Source organism: Maylandia zebra, linkage group LG6 (genome assembly GCF_041146795.1).
Source record: "Maylandia zebra isolate NMK-2024a linkage group LG6, Mzebra_GT3a, whole genome shotgun sequence".
NCBI lineage: Eukaryota > Metazoa > Chordata > Actinopteri > Cichliformes > Cichlidae > Maylandia > Maylandia zebra.
In genome coordinates, this window is record NC_135172.1 from 26,870,635 (window position 1) to 26,889,506 (window position 18,872).

Here is an 18,872-nt window from a genome sequence, read left to right on the forward strand (position 1 = left end):
ATGTGCCCACATAAACACACACACACACGCATATACTGTACATGCATGTACAGAGAGAGACACAAACGAACAAGCACCCCCCCCCCCCCCCCAAAAAAAAAAAACATGCACATATACACACACACCCACACAAGGAAGCACACACAGACGCACACAAACAGGGCTTCTCATGTCACTGTGATGAAGTTATTCCAAGGGTCCAATCTGACAGAAGTCTTTAATTGGACAGACAAGAAGGTGATTTTATCTTTTAATTAGCTTTCCTATTGAGCCAAGTTCTATTGTCTAAAATAGACTGCATGGGTATTGCATAACATATCACTGGCTTTTCTGATTAATACACTAAATGTGGGAGTAGGCTAATTGCTTCATAACAGCAGCCAGGAGAGCCAGGGTATACCACATAAAGATGAGGAAACGGATAGACATAATCCTAAGTGTTCCTGGCTTTTTTAACGGACGAACATGAATGAAACAATACGTATCATGTGTCTGCTCTTCAGCAACACACATTTGCTGAGATTGAATCTGTCCACGCACCAGAGTTGCCTTGGAGAAGTACTTTGTACAGCGGTGTGTTAATGTATGGATATTTATAGTCTGCCTGCAGTGCGATGAGCAAGTATACACAGGTGGCTAATTACTGCCAAAGCTAGCTGGCTAGTTTGGCACACGACTGCCACACACTCGTACCACAGAGAGTCGGAGAGAGAAAGAGACAGCACTTGATTGTAGCTTTGGACAACAGCCAAAAACCTACAGTGCAGTGGAGAGAGATGAGGAGTTTTGAGGGGTAGCGCAAGCCAAAAAAAATCCTTGGGGAAAAAAAATTAAATAAAAGGAGGCGAGATGGAGGAGCAAAATTTCCCTGAAAACTGAACCGCACATAATTAAATTACCTGTTTTACAACCCACTTTGAGAATTGTTTACTATATCTATGCAGAGGGAAACGCACCTACTCTACTCGATTGGCAGCGCTCAGGAAAAGCATGCCTGCGCTTTAAAGTCGATCGGCTCATTTCCTTTCCGTGGCGGCTGGCCTGTGATAAGCAACACCTGGCCTTACAGGTGACTGCAAGGGTTCAGGTGGTTACACTCAACAGACAGCACCGCCACCAGCGCGCTCGGCATCAGGGGAGATCTGCTCGAGTGGATCCCTTGACGTTATAGTTATCTGAGCGCACAAAAGCCAAGCCTGCTTATAAATGATGACATATTAAAAATGCAGCTGGTATTCATTTCAGAACAAATTTCATTACACTATCATATAGTGTATCTATCATAAAAGCCCCTCCTCTGTTGAGCCATCTTGATTTACAACACTTTGCAGATATTTCATCACTTATTGTCTAACAAAATGCATCTTTCACGACAATGCCGCTGGCAGCATTGATTTGCGGTGTCAAACGCGCCAGTGTGAATGTTGACGACTGAAACTCCAGCCCAAATGTCAGGAGTGCCTTCTTCTAAGTTACAAGCAATATTATGACTTTTAAAAAAGAATTGATTTTATAAATATTTGATCCATTCCATGTGAAGGTTATGTGAAAGGTTTCACTTTTTTTATACATCACATTTTTCCCCTGTTGGACTTTTCCCATGGCTAAGCACACACGCGAGCAAGGTAGTGTATCACACAGCTACCTGATCCAGCCTGAACTCTTCAGTCAGTACACAGCAGATGCTAATGTACTGTCAAAAGCTCTCTCTCTCTCTCCTTCGCTGTCTTTTTCTCCAGTGCATCACCTCTCTCTCTCCATCCCTCCCTCTGTTAGCTGAGCTCGCTAATGACTTTGATTTCAGATACTGTGTATTTTCGCGGGGACACTGTTACCCTGACTGACCCATTGTTTATCAGATCCAAAAACACAACTCATCTCCTTTTGCACTCGGTCGTTTTTTAAATCACTATTCTTTACGCTGACAAATCCATTAAATAAGGAGCGCTGTATTTTCAAGCAGGTGTGCGGTTATATCAAATAAAAACACGGAACATGCAGACAAGTCTTGAATGAATGAGAGACGAGTGAAAACACACACTGCTGCAGAGTCTTTTTTGATGCCTGCGTGTATGTGCTGTGCGTGCGTGGTGGGGCATTAAGCAGGTATCAGGTTGTGTTTCCATCTGCTCCAGAGAGGGCTCTGATAGTCCTATTATTTAATCTGCTGGTCATTCTAGACGCCAGGCAAGAGCCGTTTAGCCAGACATAATTGAATGCTTCAGTGTGGGAGATCACCTTGGCCGTCTGTATGGACTGCGGTGCCAAGGCCGTAGACAAATCTAAAGTGCATCTGTTATTTCTTACTTTAGGAGGGCTTTTGCATAAAGCATGTGTGGGTTATGAGGGCAAAATTAAACTTCTTTACATCTCTTTGGAAATTGACTTTTTGATACAAAGAATGCAGAAATAAGCTTTTCAATTCCAACTCTGTATGTCCTCTTGACTGTATTGCTTAGAACTGTTCTACCACAGTCATGTTTATAGCTTTACAAGCCAGACATGGCTTGTAAAGTCAGGTAATATGAAGAAGAAAACAATTAAAATTAATCTCCAATCCAACCTGACAGCAATGTTTGAAAATATCAAGCGGCGTTTGCTGATAAAATAATATTTTGGCATCGTTACTTTGTTCACCTGAAATTTTTACTTAATGATTAACATACCTCTTCTCATTTCATTGGAGGTGCAATTTCATTTTGATGCATTCCCTTTTCATCTTTTATGCTTCACCTTACTTCTGTCCGGTTTTGTGGGTTTCACATATGCAACTGCAGCCTGAACAAAGTACCTGTAGATGCCTGTTGTGATGGGGAAATGACTGAGGGGCTGGTATTCGCATGAGATTTAACTTTTTCATTAAACAGACACAACCAGCTGCATTCTAACTTTGCTGGAATGTACTGAAAAATAAACATTAAGGACAAAAAAAAAAATCTAATCCACTAAGTCATCACGCTGATCCCTTATGCATTTGTTCTGAAGCGAGCTGTAACCCACATTCTAGTGGAAAAGATTTTTAAAAAGCCGCACGACTGTTTCACTCTAGTGAATTTCCCCTCTCAGTCTCTTACCACCTGGTCAAAGGTCACATCACCATCTGTAATCATCTGAGACTGCCCTTGTTTCTCATCCTTGCTACCTTTGACTTTCCCACAGGGGGGGAGAGGCATAAAATTATAACTTGCACGTAAAGTTACTGTGGGATCAAGCTGCTGAAGTTTTTGCTGTGAATGCTGCTGCCTGGCATAACAAAAACTGCAATTTATTCATATACTGAAGAGTAGTGAACTATTTAAAAAAAAAAGAGAGAGCAAGAGGGTACTTACTGTAAGGAACACACTCATACTGGACTTCGAGGTATTTGTATGTGCCGGGGCAGGGATCGGGAAAGACGTCGGGGCCGGCCACCACAGCACACTGCGTACGGTTGTTGCATCTACATAGATAGATGGGATAGATGGGATAGATGGATAGCGTCAGTTGAAAACATCCACAAATCAATTGAAAGACCTGTAACATGATACAATTCAGCGGCACCACAAACTACATTTTCCAAAATGATCGCGCAGCTGAATCAGCCTTCTCTAAAAGGTTTAAAACAAAAACGGAACACCACAGCCATCGAGGAGCCGGGATTTATTGGAGGGCTGTTGTACTGGAGTTGCATCATTTTTTTTTTTCAGCTGGAGCCCAAGCACGCTACGCCGCAAAACGCATATCCTGATATCATGTGATATAATGTAGAGCGAGATCTATTTTATCCGCCGAGTCATCCTGACACTCGAGAGTCTTCTGTGCTTAAGGACCCTTCATGTTGACACTAGAGCAGATGATACGGCCTTACCCGGTACCTGAAGTGAACATAACAGTAATGGATTCACCGAGTTCACTTGTACACAAAGGTGGCCCACAATGGATACAGAAGTGCTGTGGCACAAGGACACTTCTGCGTTGAATGTATGTGGGTGTCTGTGTGTACCTGCACGAGTGTGTGAAGCACTGACGGCAATAACCTATACCTTTAAGATTATTTTGCCCCAGACTTTAGATAATTAATTCTAATTACCAGGGGGCCCTCTCCTCTGACACACAAAAAGTAAGTATTACTCACTCTTATTAACACAGGTTATGCAAGGCAGCACACGATGTAGTATATACCCTGTGTGTCTTTTAGGGTTTCTGCTTACAGGTGTGTATAAGAGCACCTGTGAAAATACATACATGACATTTACGTGTCAGTTTCACTGAACATTTCAAAGCTGCTCGTCACAACCACAAAAGATTTGCTGGTGCATATGTTATGATGATGCATGCATGTAATAACATAAAACACACACTTTATCTTTATCTTCCAAGTTTAAACGAGCTACAAAAGCACACGACTGAAACATATTTCTTATACAAGAATAGCAACAACAGACAAATGAGAAAAAGCTATTTTTAAAATGCTTTCATATTAATTAGCACAACTTCTCTTTCCCTCTGTGCACACCTGTCATACAGAAGACATTTACATTCAAAACATTCAGATTCTCCCATTGAGATATTTTTAATGAGCCTACAGAACCCCCCAAGTCACTTTTCCTACAATACCATTCAACAATTTGCATAATGAAATATTCATGGGAGCTAATTTTATTATTAGTTCAATATTCACATGTAACACAGAGAACTAATGTAGCCTAGAAAGAACTAACTGCCTTAATTTTTTTAGCTCGGCGTCTCTCGCTGACCAGCGTGTCTCAGATCACGTGAGGGTTTATTGGAATTTGTGATGGTTTCAAAGTCTTTGTGTTGTGAAGTCTGTCATAATCTAACAATACCCACCCATCTTCTCTCCCTCCTCTCTTTTTTCTCGCCTCTGTGCTTTTTAATTTCTTGCCCTGGTACCTTCATCATCGGTCACCTGTCATCAGTGCGAGCTGTGGGCTGAGGGGGGGGGCAGGGGACACAAAACTGACACAGTGCCACAACTTTGCTCACAGCACCCACCAAAGGTCACGAATGGCTGGCACTCACTGGTGAATCAGAGCACAAAACTCCCTTTAACGACCTCACATAACTTTCTAAAGTTAAAAAAAAAACCCAACAACTAGCCGCTAGTTATGATGTCTTCACACTGAAGAGACACAGTGGCTGAGAAAGCTCAATATAAGAAAAGAGATGGAGCCAGCCAGGAATTGCTGTGAATTTAAGCTTATTTGCTGAAAGCACAAATGAATAGCCAACTTTAATAGCTTCAAAAAGTCACAAAACGCATCTATCTTCTTATCACCTGGGCAACTTAGAGCTCGTGTCTGGAAATATTTGCGGTGCTAGAGATGTCAACTCGATGAATGTTTTCTTAGTTATGTTATGTTTCGAGTGTTTGCATGTGTTATCGTGGGCTGCGGCACTTTGAACTCTCCGATTCACTGAAGTGACAACCCGTCTGAAAAAAAAGGAGTAAAATATTCCCATAAATGTTTATGTTTCATGTCTAAGTCCTGTAAGATTTCCATATCTCACACGATGATTTACACATGGAAGTGACATCACCTTTGATCACCTGTAGAATTATTTTGTGCCAAAAAGTGCAAAAAAGGTGCCACTTTCATGAGTAAACCATAATATGAGACACAAATATTATAGAAAACACATAATAGTGAAAACATTAAAATCGAACAAGTTTTTTTTTCTGTTTCTTGTACATATTGTTAAAACTAACAACTGAAATCAATATATATATGTAATTTATTACACTATATAGTGTAATAAATTACATTAAATCATGTATGCCTGATCCAGGGAACACGGGCTGAAGAAAACAACAGATAAAAATGAGTTTAAGGAAAAACTGAGAGACATGTTAGGCTTTGCAGTAGCCATGGGTATAGGTAATTGTCAATATATTTCTGCTTCAGGTAAAAAAAAAATGGCTCAGGGCTCTCATGGCTGAATCATGAGCACTGAAGGTTATGGACTATTATTTTAAATAAAAGCTATCGAGCAAAGATTTGGCATAATCTTCTCTTGCGAGCTATATCTCTCTGCTATCACTCCTTCTTTCTCTGTCTATTTCTGTCTGCACTACCTTTTTTCTTCCTCCCCACACTCTCTAAGCCAAGATAATAAACCAATTTCTTTTTTCAGCCTTTGTCCTCATCCTTCCCGCCTAGGAATTATTCCTCAACTGTTCCTCCTTCTTTGTCTCTCATTCCAACTGGCTGTTTTTTCCGTCTGTTTATCTGTCTTAAACCCACTTAGCTGCAGTTTCCTAAGTCACACCCAGATATATGTGGTAGGCCGCTTATTGCTGCTGCCGTTCTCTCTTTTTCTCTCCTCTCTCCCTGCTTAATACTTTTCTCATCCCCGCCTCCCTCAGGGCGTCATCTCCAGCCTCCCCCTGTTTCTCTCTCGATCCCTCCATCCTTAGTAAAGCCTCTGCTGACGTCACCATTCTGTCTGAGCCAGTAGTCTGAGTCAGGTCCAAAAAAGACTCCCTTATGTTCTCAGTACCTCCATCTCATTCTTTATTTGTCAACATTACTCTCATTTCCTCACTGCCAACATGTTTATCCAGAAGCCTAACAAAACACGAGAACATCAGCAAAAATTTACAATTCCTGTCCTCTCTGCATTGTGACCCATGATTAATGGAGGAGATGCAGAACATGCGCACACACACACGCGCACCTTTAGAATTTATTTTTTTCCCAAACACCAAAATGGCTCTATATATTTTTTTCTCTGTGTTTTTCTTAGAGTTGGCAGAAAAGCTCCTTTTTTTAATTAGCATGACCACATCAAAACAAGGCAGTGGCCTGGATACCGCCTGGCCCGCTGGCTTTCTTCCTTGCAACGTGCAACACACACATGCACACGAACAAACTATTCACTAACAAAGCCGAGCTGTGGCAGGCAGGGAAAGAGAAAGCTGCTATGCTGCAGTGGGTGCTGCTGTTGTTCTTGTCTCTGATGTTTTTCACTTTGTTTGGCAGACCTCCCTTCACTCCATCTCTGTCTCTATCCCTCATATAACTGACTGATGATTTGATGAGGCTGACGCTGCCTGTTGGAGCGTGTGTGGGGTATGTTTATGCATATGTGCAGGCGCATGTATGTCTGTGAGCAGATGCAAAATGGAATAAATATTTGAGTGTTTGTCTGCGAGTGTGTGCGCGTTTGTGCGTGTGTGAGTGTGTGCGTGTGCTAGAATGCAGATGTGTTGAAGAGCTATATAATTACAGAACAAGAGAGAGCTGGGAACTAATCCTTGTGAGTTGAAAGAAGTGTCTGAGAGTGAGTGACGCATAAAGCTTCTCCAAAGTCCTCTGGAATCAGTGTTCGAATACAGTGAAACCACTCCAGAGCACTCTGTGAGTCATCTACAACTGTTTGTGAACATGCTTAACACACACAAACGTTCTGAATATCATTAATCTAAAAAAACCCAAAAAAACCCACTGAGCTTAAAAAAACAATTAAATGAACTTGAAGATACTTGAACTGGACTAATATAGACATACATGTATAGAAACTACTCATTTCTTTATGTTTTTCTAGGAAAATGGGAAATAGAAACTGACTTTCTACTATTCCAACAGTCTTGAAAGTTAATACTTTGTACGACCGCCTTTATTATTCAACACAGCCTGAAATTTCTTTGACAAGCGTTCTTGTAATTTCTTTAGCATTCGTTTTCCAGGTTCCTTGAAGGACCTTCCGAGCTCATATTGGGATGTTGGCTGCCTTTCGTTTCATTCTCTGTCAAGATGATTCTTCGCTGCTTCAGTAATGTTCTGGGAAAGCCAATCCGACTGTTCCACTGTGTGTTTTTCTATCCAGGTATGCTTTTACTGCATTGGAAGTGTGTTTGGGATCATTGTGATGCTGAAAAATGAAGTTGTTGCCAATCAGTTGCTTTCCAGATTGTATTTCATATCTGCATTCATGATTCAATCAGCTTTGACAAGATCCCCAACACCAATGGCTGAAATACAACTCCAAACCACGAGAAAGACTCCATCTTCTTTTACAGATGGCTGTAGACACTACTTGATCTTCTCCATACATATTGATGATATGAACCAGAAATTTCATATTTAGATTCTGCTCTCCACAAAACCTGTTGCTACTCATTTTCGTCCATTTCTTGTTTAAGCGTCTTTTCTTTTTGACCGCGTCACTTCCACTGAGACTATTTCTGAAGACCTTTCAGTGAACAGTCATTATTTTCCCTGTGTCTTAAGGATGTTTTCTCTTTTTCTTTTTTTTGTTCTCCACTTGTTCAAATTCCTCATTTTTTTAAAGGCTGCACATCATGCTGAGATATGCCAGTTTTTCAGCTAAAAGCTCTTTGGGAATCACCTTGTTAGTTTAAAAATCTTATTTTATGCCCTTTTCTTAGACTCAGTTAAAGAAATGCAAATAAGTTTCTGGTCACCACTAATATTAGTGACAAAGTGACAATATATACCATTTAAAACTGCTTCTTTGCTAACTCGTTTGTTATGCGTAGACAACCCTGGTTAGTCGTTTGAGTTAGGTGCCTTTTTATGCTTGAATAATTCATAGGTCAGTGTTATGTGGCTTAACCAGTAAAGCACCCATTCCTCTGAAAATGGTCAGGTACAAGGATTAGGATTATTACAAGGAAGAGAATATTGGAAAGAGCCAAACATTCGCAAATAATGACGACATGTTACAGGTAATGTGTTTCTGAGGGACCATTTCAGGTTTAAGAGATCAGTAAGATGATAAGACTCATGTATCCCTTCATGCCTCTGGCTAAGGCACACATAATGCCAAAAGCTGGAGCTCTCACAGTGGATGTCTAAGTGTTAATGTAATATTTGTTTGCAGCTGTGTTGCCATCGTGGAAAAGTGCTCATTTGCAGCCACTTCAAAGCCATACAATTTTCTCAAAGAAAATAATACAGTAAGGTGGTGTATCTTAAGCTCTCAAAAGGACAATTAAGTGCCAAGAATAAAACATTTATGTGAGTTAGCAAAATATGACATAAACTCTTCTCTCTATCATCACATATTGAAAATGAATACCACTCAAAAGTGGTGGCTCAGGGAGGTTGGACATAGATAAGTCTCAAATGGATGATTCTGTGTCAGCATTGGCCTTGCAAGGTTCAGGGATTTAAAACAGGAGATGGTGTGTTAATGTAATTTCGACCCATTAAATGCAAAATTTAATAAAATTGGTAAAAATATCGCCGTTACCACCAGTACTGTGTTTCATCACAGTTGTTTACAGCACAGGGTGTGACTGGGTGCAGTACCTTTTTAAGGAGCAGGCTCTATTTCAGAAACTTTAATACGGCCTTTTTGTAGCATCCATTTGTCCCTAATGCAACTATAGACACAACTTGAACTCTCAGTGATGACACTAAAACTATTATATAATACAGAAAAAACTATTAAATAACGAGAACTATAAGTTATGTTAATTTCTAATTGTTTATATTTACATATTCTTGGAGGATTTTGCAACATGTTTCATAACTGCATTATTGAGCATCTTTCCTTCTTTCTTTTCACACCTGCAGAGGCACTGATGGTTTAGAATACTGAGACATCTCCTGGTAGATCTGCCTAGGAGTGCTGTGCAAAGCTTGAAGCATGCAACACGGACTCGTGGTCTGCATAATGTCACCATTTTATTTTTGTCAGCTTGTTCACCCACACTGTGACGTAACTTGCAGAAAGACTGGATTTCTTTTTTTTTTTCCTTTTTTGACAGCTGGACAGCTACACAAACCCAGAATCAGGCAGTTAGTGGATTCAATGATAGAAGAGTCTGATATGGCTCAACACAAAAATATAGACAAAAATATAGAAATCTACCAAGAATGGTCCAGTTCCTGTTGCAAAGGAAGCGGCATTTTGTTCTTAAATACCCCATCAAATTTATCTATTGCTATGATTTGTAACACTGGTTACTGTTGCAATAAATCACATACATTTTGTGAGCTTTTAAAATATAAAGAAATTCAACTGAAATCTACAAAGTAGCAAAAATTAACCAGTGTGAGTTGAGCATTCTTGTGTTTGTGAAAGTAAGGGGGGGAGCCCAGAAGATGATTTCAGAGTGCTCTTCATCTCCTGTGCGAGTTCAGGAAAACCCATTTGACAGCAGATAGAGCCCATTCACTATATCTCACAACAGGATAAAAACCTGTTAGGCTGACCACTCACTCTGCCCCCCTCACACATCACATATGAGATTCCTCTTCTACTGGCCTCATTTCTACTTTATTAGCTCCCTGATGTGGTTATACACACATACACAGGCCTGTTTGGAGATGGACAAATGGAGTGATGGGAAAGGATGCCTAAAAGGACAAACACAAAAGGCAGGACGTGTGGAGGGGTGCACAGGAAATGTGATTTAATATATAATTGAAAAATGATGCTAGTGTTGTGAGTGACAGAGGTAAGGGAGCAAAAGAAGGCGCCTATATATGTGTTAGTGCAAGCCTGAGCACATGTGTACCATGGGGTATCGTGAAGCAGATGCAGCACATCCTCTGCCAGCCCCACCACACCACACTTATGAAGAAATGACAGATCTGCCTCTCTCTTTGTCTCTCTCCCACACACATAGACACAAACATTCCTCGGCAGTCCCCGAATGTGTTTCTGTCAGCTCTCGAACAGCCTGTCAAACAAGCCACAGGTAAAATTACGTTGTTTTCCCTACTGGGAAAAAACTTTGAAATGTGCTACATTATTAATATTTGGTTGGAGGATGCCACTCTCTCCTGTTTTCTCCTATATCTGTGTGTCATGTGATATTTTTAACTTTACAATATTCAATGCACAGTATAATATGGGATGTTGTTATTACTGTATGCTGTATGTGTGTAGCTCCTGTAAATGCAAAGCACCGGCTCGTTTACCTGTCATTCTCATCCATGCACAATAAGATATAATATGAAATGTATCCTGATAAAAAATGATAATCTAATTTTAAGTATTATAGACTTTATTTACACATAATATTATATACTTCCACCAGATAAACCTCTTCTTATCTTAGAAACAGGTTTTGTTCCTAAAAATTAAACCTAATTTAAATTTCAGCTCACTTAGTACCGTTTTAATTTACGCCCCTTGAGCAGTTATGATCTTAGGAAGATTAGATATTAACTCTGCCATTTAAAAACAGCATGCACTTGGATTTGCAAATTTGAGTTTTTTGTACCACTTAAGGAGAATGAAAGCAGATAACTGTGTTGTTTGCATAAAAAATAAATGCAGCATTTGATAAGTATCACAAAGATCAAGAAGAGCAGTGGTCCTAACATCGACCCCTGGGACACGCCTCTTTGATACGGGAAGAAAAGAGGAAGAAGATCCAGCAAAGTGGGCCTACTGTGTTCTATCTGACAAGTAATTTTAAAAACAACTGACAGCATTCCCAGAAAAGTCATTATTATATAGTTTATCCACCAAAGTGGCATAGTCAACTATGTCAAAAGCCTTCAGCAAATGAAGAAAAGCAGAAATGTTGTATGTTCCGCAGTTCATTGCCTCAATAATGTAATTTACCTCTTAAATAGCTGTGGTTATTGTGCTGTGCTGTTTTTTAAAACTTAGTAGTTAATATTTTCTGTATTTCTGCTATAGGCCTGCAATACCCTGGCAACCTGCCTAGGGTGTACCCCTGTTCTAGCTGCACAGGCTCTAATACACGAAACCCTGAACTAAATGGATGCATGGATGGATAATAGTTCTGCTATAATATCCGTAGCTAACTTGAGAAAATCTAGATCCAGTTTTTCAGAACTTGCAGTCTTATTAGCATTCAATTGCTTTAAAGCTCTACAGATCTGTTACATCGAAAGGAGAAAAGCTGAAAGACTGAGCCATAGATTCAATAAAAAGTGCTGCAGAGTGAGCCTTCTGTTCAACATCCTGTTTTAATTCTGGATGTAAAGTGTGCTTGAACATTAAATACAATTTAGATTCTCAGTGCAATTCAACAACCTGCATTCAAGTCAGCAAAATCAACCACTGACACACTTCTGTGAACAGATAAAACATTCTTTAAAAATTAGCTACAGTAGTTGTAAGCTTGCTCTCATACAGAGAGCCATTTGTATGCAAATGACAAATGGCACACACATTTCTGAGTCTGCATAATGCCTGTGACATTGTTAAGATAATATATGATTTAATAAACGATGACAACACTATCAGATTTCAGTATGGCAGGTAGAGATGTCATATATTAGTTTTTTTTCCATTTCTTATATGTCAGAAAAAAAGAAATGAGTATAATTCCAAGTGGAACGAGACCGAATGTGTAATGCATGTTAATTCATTGTTTAGAAGTGGCCTAGTTTGGGAGTGTATGATATATGTTATGTGTGTGGATAACTAATGATTATTACAACTAAAAGACTGTTTAATAATAATAGTAATGATGACAATGTATGTCTTATCATAAACAGAGGCAAACAAACCCTTTTACCCTTCTAGCTTCTGAGCAGGCTGCCTGCCAAGTATAGTTTTTGAGCTCCACCGTCTCTCCTTTCCTCTTCCACCGGTAGCCATGGCAACTTCCACGTCGTCCGATTCCAGGACACACTCGGAGAGTCTTTCTCCTGATTCCACCTAGTAACATTCCTTAGCTGATATCCCTATGTCTCTCCCAACCTTGCATCTCTCTAAATTTAAATGTGACACCTCCAACTCCAACACATTTTAATCCAAACCACCTGCTTACACGAACCCCAAATCCTCCTAAAAGCTAAAAGATGAGCGTGTTTCAGACAGATGTGCTGTCTTCTTGATTGGTGAGACGCAGAGGAGCGTGCAAGACACCATCACCATCAAGACGACCGAGCAATGCTACATCAAGTAACTGACTAGTATAATTTAGTCAGCCTCACCTCATAAAAAAATATGGGATGCTGTGCTTGTGCAGGGGAGACGAGGGCTGTTCCTTGTGTCCTGGTTTGGATTTGTGCTTCACTGTCAGCGTCAAAGTATCGAGTCAGTCAGGTAGTCAGTCAATGTCTACAGCACGCCAGCATGTCTGAGGCACTGATTCACGTGCCGTGCTACTCTCTGGATGTGTCAGACTTTGTGTGCATGTGTGGAAGAGAGAAAAAGAGAAAGCGTGTGGTGTCTCAGGCCGTTCTCAGGCAGCCATGCAGCTTTGGTGCTCAGTGAAGCATGATAACGAAGGTTAGCAGAGCTATGGTGAAAGGAGAACAGGGTCAGATGGTGGAGACTTTGACATGTGGAAATACAGAGGTTTTGGGAAAAGAGAACAGTTGTCAGTTTGGGTGAAAGTATATTTGCGTGGGTAGACGGAGAGGAATATATAAAGAACAATAGAAAGAACAAGATCATTGTTAAGATTATAAAAGACCCCGTGTGTTCATTCCTGTCACATATCTGAGGGAAAGTTTCTGTCAGTGTTTCAGTGTGCCAGAATCAGTCAGTCTTTAAGTACGACTTTTCCTATTCGTCTATCTGTGTTTGCGTGTGCGTACGTATGTGTGTGGGTCCTAATTACCACACTGAGCAAGGGTGACAGTTGGGCCCCCAGGGTGCCGCAGGGCATCTCCTGTAGCCGTGGCGACTATGTTAGGGTGGTAGCACAAGCACAGACACTTTCATACACCAACATGCACACACACACACACATACACATTAAGTAGGACATTTCCAGATATGACCTCATTCAGTGGGAAGCAGGGTACAGTTAATGGAGGGAGGAGAGAAGAAGAGTGAACAGATTGAGACAGAGCAAGTCAGAGATAGATATCATAACAAGATATAATTGTTAATATCCTGGTGAGTCCACCTCTGCAAGAAATCTCACACCCAGAGAAGAAACACAGTCACAGTCTCAGTTTCTGTGGTGAAAAACTTCAATTTAGCATATTGTTTTTGGAGTTGGAATCACTGGGCTTTAGATTAATGTAATGTTTGGAGCATTTATTTATCTGCCCCTCTGTCACTATCTGTTCCAGCTCTCTCTTCTTATCCTTCAGCTTTTACAGAGATGGATTATATTCAAATGGAGAAGTAACATGACGTGCAGGTATGCCTGGAAAAAAGTGCCAGACTGCATGGCATAGTTTGCTGGTTAGAGAGTCTGAGACTGCAGCACACAGCTAACACTAGACTGCAGTCTGCGATTCAAGTGGTTTTCTATAATTCAGAGAGTCAAAGGAAAAGAACTTCAGAGGCTGCTTTAGAGTCTCCCACGTGTGTAGTTCAAGCTTGCTAGTGCATGCTCAATAACACATACGGACTCGTATGCAAATGCATACAGCTAAAGATGAACACACTCGGACATGTTCACACACAACCACATATTCAGTACATATGCACACAAATACATTCACATGCTACACTACTAGCCTGGAGCTTTGAAGGCTTAGATGCAGTTCTAAAGAGAAGGAGAAGTTGAGCAGGCTTAAGAACTAAGAAGAAACTCTCTATTTCTTTCTGAGCGCAGTATGTGTGTGGGCAAGAGAGAGTGTGAGTATGCATTTAACAGCTGCCACGTGCTTTCACATATGCATGTGCGTGCCTTCATCTGCATGTTAGTACGCAGTGGTGGTGTTAATATGTGTTTTTACAGCCATAGTGCACCTAGAATCTTTGGGGACACACTGAAGGATTCATCTGGAGACCTGGGTTGTCACTCTGGCCGTCAACCCCTAGCATCCTGGTTCAAAACAGGGACAAAATATAGAATTCACTATAAAAGACAGGAAACATGTAACCTATAAGGCTTTGCATTTTAGCCTCAACCTCATCTCTCCCCAGAGTTGAGGAAAGAAAAAAGCAAATGGAAAAACAGGAAAGCCAATGAAAGCTAAAACAGATGGTAAGTGAGAAAGGAAGAGTGACAGTGAGGGTGGGAAACAGGGGGTGAGAAGCAATTTGAGGAATGAGGAGAGAGTAGAAAAAAAATACCAAGAATGGAGTGACAAAAATTGAGATATCAAGAGGGTGACAGATGGGAGAATAATAAATGAAGCATGTTGTTATTTAACACATCCAAAAGAGACGGGGAACAGAGGAGAAGGGAGAACAACTCCCCACCCTTGTCTCTCTTGTCAAAGTGCCTTCCCTTTGTGTTGAGAGGTGTCTTCAATAGGCATGGAAAGGGAGAGAAAACGAGAGCAATCGAGAAAAAAAGAGGTGAGAGCGGGAAAAAAAGGCTGAAGGGCCAACAAGGTGACAAGGTGGTATGGAGGTATCGAGGGAAAGCCTGTTTGAAGTCCAGAAGTAATTTTCTATCACGATAGCTGTGGCAGAGGCAACAAAACAGAGTTTGTGTGGCCGTGTGTAACGTCCACACATTCTTCACACTATCGACACTTGCAGCCTCAAGTGCGCGAATGCATGTGTGTGAGATTAAGAGGGAAAATCTGAGAGAATGTGCTGAAAGGTACTTGGTCCAATTCTGTAGCATCTCCAGAGAACTCATCAAGTCATTTTTATGTGAATAAATCACTATCCCTGAAGGCACTTCGGCATTTTGGCTCGCAGCTCTCTCCCGGTGTAGAACTGCACACTCAACCATCAAATGTCTCCTCATATAAGTCACTTGTGACACATATGCATGCAACCCAGCCACACCCTAGCACTAACCGGTACTGTGAAATTCATCCTGACATTTAGGAAAATAAGTATGAAGTGCAGTGCCAGTGGGGTGAGTCTAACAAAGAATGAAAAATTGAATTATACTCACAATGCCTTAATTTAATATCAAAGGTAAAACCTAAAAAAAGAAATAATTAAGCTGCAGAGACCTTAAAACAAAGGATTTTCAGTAGTCGTTTTCAAATAAAGGTGCCTCTGTTCAAACCCTGATAAAACAGAGTGAGTCACTGAACTGAGGCCACTGTATCACTAAAACAGATTAAGCGTAACTTTCATGGCCACGGCTTCGTTTCCCCTTCAACCCAGTGTATCCCAATGGGGAGATAATCTGGGAAATGCAGCGGTATCAGGTCCTTTCTAGGTTGCCTGAGAAGCCTTGTGAGACCCTCTGGAGATATGAGGCTTTGATATCAAGACCAATTATGTGGTATAGGCGCACACATCCACGCACACAAACATTAGCACACACACACACACATGCACACATTCACAAACACATACACACACTCATACATACACACTCATTGGCCTTGGAGAGTGGTGGAGAGGAAAACAAAGAGAGAATGTGATACTGAGGAAACACTGGGCAGGCGGAACATGCTCTGATTTTATCAGCCAGTTGAGCGGAGCTTGAAAGCCAGAGACGATACAGACATAGAGGCAATGAGAGAGTGGAAACAAGACAGGCTGAAACAGACTGAAGAAAATGGATGTGAGAGTATGGGGAAGAGTTGAAAGTATATACATACACACATCCCCGGTCAAACTCGAAATTGAAGCCTTCAATGCCCGTTAACATGCAAAAACACACACAACGAGCATGTGCATGAGCACACATTAAAAGATTCACTGTCAGCATTTATGCCAAACATGGACACACTGTATGCAAGAGCATATCCGAGCTTTGCAGAGTATTGTGCACGTAGACACAAAGGCTGACTCGCGCATCTTGGAACTCGCAAACCGTTCACCACAAATATATGTGATAAACAGTTGTTTCCGGTCTGAGTCACCTCCACAGAGAATCCCTCAAGATTAAGTATGGCCTCTGGCTCTGCTAATTGGAGCTTAAAGTCTGGTGTAGCCCCTGGGCAGTGTATGCTGTGTGTGGTAGAAGCCATGTGTGTGTGAGCGCGCTTCCGTATAAATTATGGATGGAAAGGGCTGTAGGAAAGTGGCCACACAAGCTTCAGCTGCCAGAGCGAGAAGAGAGACCAAGCTAGGCCAAAGCAGTCGCAATGAGAGCACCACCACATGACACAGACAGGTGGTTTGATAGAGAAACAGAGCAGGGAGACGGACGGGGAAAGATGACAGCAATATTGAGATGGAAAAAAGATGAGAGAAAATAATAGGACAGCAAGAAAGAGAACTGAAAGTGAGATTAACGCAGGACCTGGAAAATCCAGATACTAATGGTGACATTAATGAATTATTTATAGCCAGACATTCTCATTACAGAGCACGGTGCTTTCCCTTTATTGCTATTTTTGTCATGCTATCATTTGCCAACTAGCTTTAACTAACTACCTGCCAAATACAAAATATATGTAAAGTGCAGAGACCACAACAGCATTAAAAACCATTTCCGGTAAAATAAATCACAAGCTGGGTTCTCTTTTCTATTCTGCTACTCACCAAATAAATGTTAGGATAATCAGAGCAAAGTACCTGAACATGTTAGATGTTAACTAAAACAGCACTCACTCGTGTTAAGTATAGACTCAAGTGAGGAAAGGAGATATGAAAATCTATTATTATTATTTTGCAGCCCAAATATAAAATATTGTATTTTTCACAAACACAGAAAAAGTGGAAAAATCAGTTGTTAAAATTTACAAAGTAAAGAAAATTTGCTGAAGCCTTAATTTGTGAGCTCCATGTATTATGACATAAAATGCTGTATGGCATAATATATCATTATAATGTTTTTTTTAAACGATCCATATATTACAGCCTATTGTTCAATGATAATTTTCCATGGAGCAGACGCTGAGATTGCTGTGTTCCTTTCAGCACCCTCAGAGGAGGAGGCAGGCACACCAGAGAGATGTGCAGGAGAAGTGTCACCTGAGTCACTTCCATTGTCTGATAAGACTACACTGGTTTCTATAAATAATCCGTCACAATTGTCCTTTTCCCCCATTACAGTTTAGCAGTTCTGTCATTTTATGCCTCTGTTGTTTGGTGTAAACTTCTTGAAAGTGGGTAAATTCATAGTTAATTCAGAACTTGATGTATATATAGTGTATTGTGGGAAAAAAAACACAAGGGGGGATTTCGAGCATGGTGTGGTGGATCATTTTCCTGCTGCAGAACCCAAGTGCGCTTAAGCTTGAGGTCAACAGCAGATTGCCGGACATTCTCCTTCAGGATGTTTTGGTAGAAGCAGAATTCATGCTTCCATTAACTGCAACAAATCTTCCAGGTCCGCACTACCACCACCATATTTTACTGTTGGTTAGGGCTGCCACGATTAGTCGACTAGTCACGATTACGTCAACTATCAAAATCGTCGACGACTGATTTAATAGTCGACGCGTCGTTTGAAGCTTTGTAAGATCCCAAAAGACGCAGGAATAAGTAGTAGGATTTAAGAGTGTAATAACGGACTGAAACAGAAGATGGAAGCACTGCATGTACAAGGATGCCAGCTGCCGTTAAACCCCGAAGAAGAAGTAGCTCTGTCCCAGAATTCATAGCGCAGCCCAGCTCAGTTTCCAATAACGGCAGGAGCTAGTTAGTTTTAATATTACTCTTATTATTCTTTCTGGGTCACAAAATAAACGTTTAACATATTTTCAGGCGAGAATGTAGCTGTGTAAACCTCAAATATCTGCTCAGTTTATCAAGACACCACATATTTTCAAAAGCGCTTCGACGTTTTCGGAGACGTCTGTTACCCACCAGCTCGATAGCTAGCCGGGGGCAAGGCTCACTAGAGCCCGTGAGAACACCGGACTCCCGGCAAATCGTTTTCAAACCCACCGCCGTCTTTCGCTACTCAGGTTAAACATATATAAGTCACTTAGATAACTTAAAAATGTTATTGTTTGGCTTTTTTTAGTATTTTATTTGTTCCTGAGTAAATCGGTTTGGCTGAGATTAAAGTTATAGTTTTTACACAGCTGAATAAACGTCAAGCAGACAACTGATTATCAGAAGTGTGAGATACTCGAGAATATACTCCGGTGTCCCGTTATATTTTAGATAGCAAGGAGTTTATTAAACTTCAC

General features: G+C 40.8%; 1 protein-coding gene across 9 annotated transcripts in view; it reads right to left on the minus strand.

The window, feature by feature from the left end:
- The window catches only part of adgrl3.1 (adhesion G protein-coupled receptor L3.1), a 118,816-nt gene that overhangs the window by 59,557 nt on the left and 40,387 nt on the right, over positions 1-18,872 (minus strand). For all 9 annotated transcript variants that reach the window (XM_004564228.5, XM_076884958.1, XM_076884959.1 and 6 more), the window contains exon 5: positions 3,330-3,439. In XM_004564228.5, the coding sequence (XP_004564285.3) occupies positions 3,330-3,439 (110 nt within the window). The remainder of the gene's footprint in view (positions 1-3,329; positions 3,440-18,872) is intronic.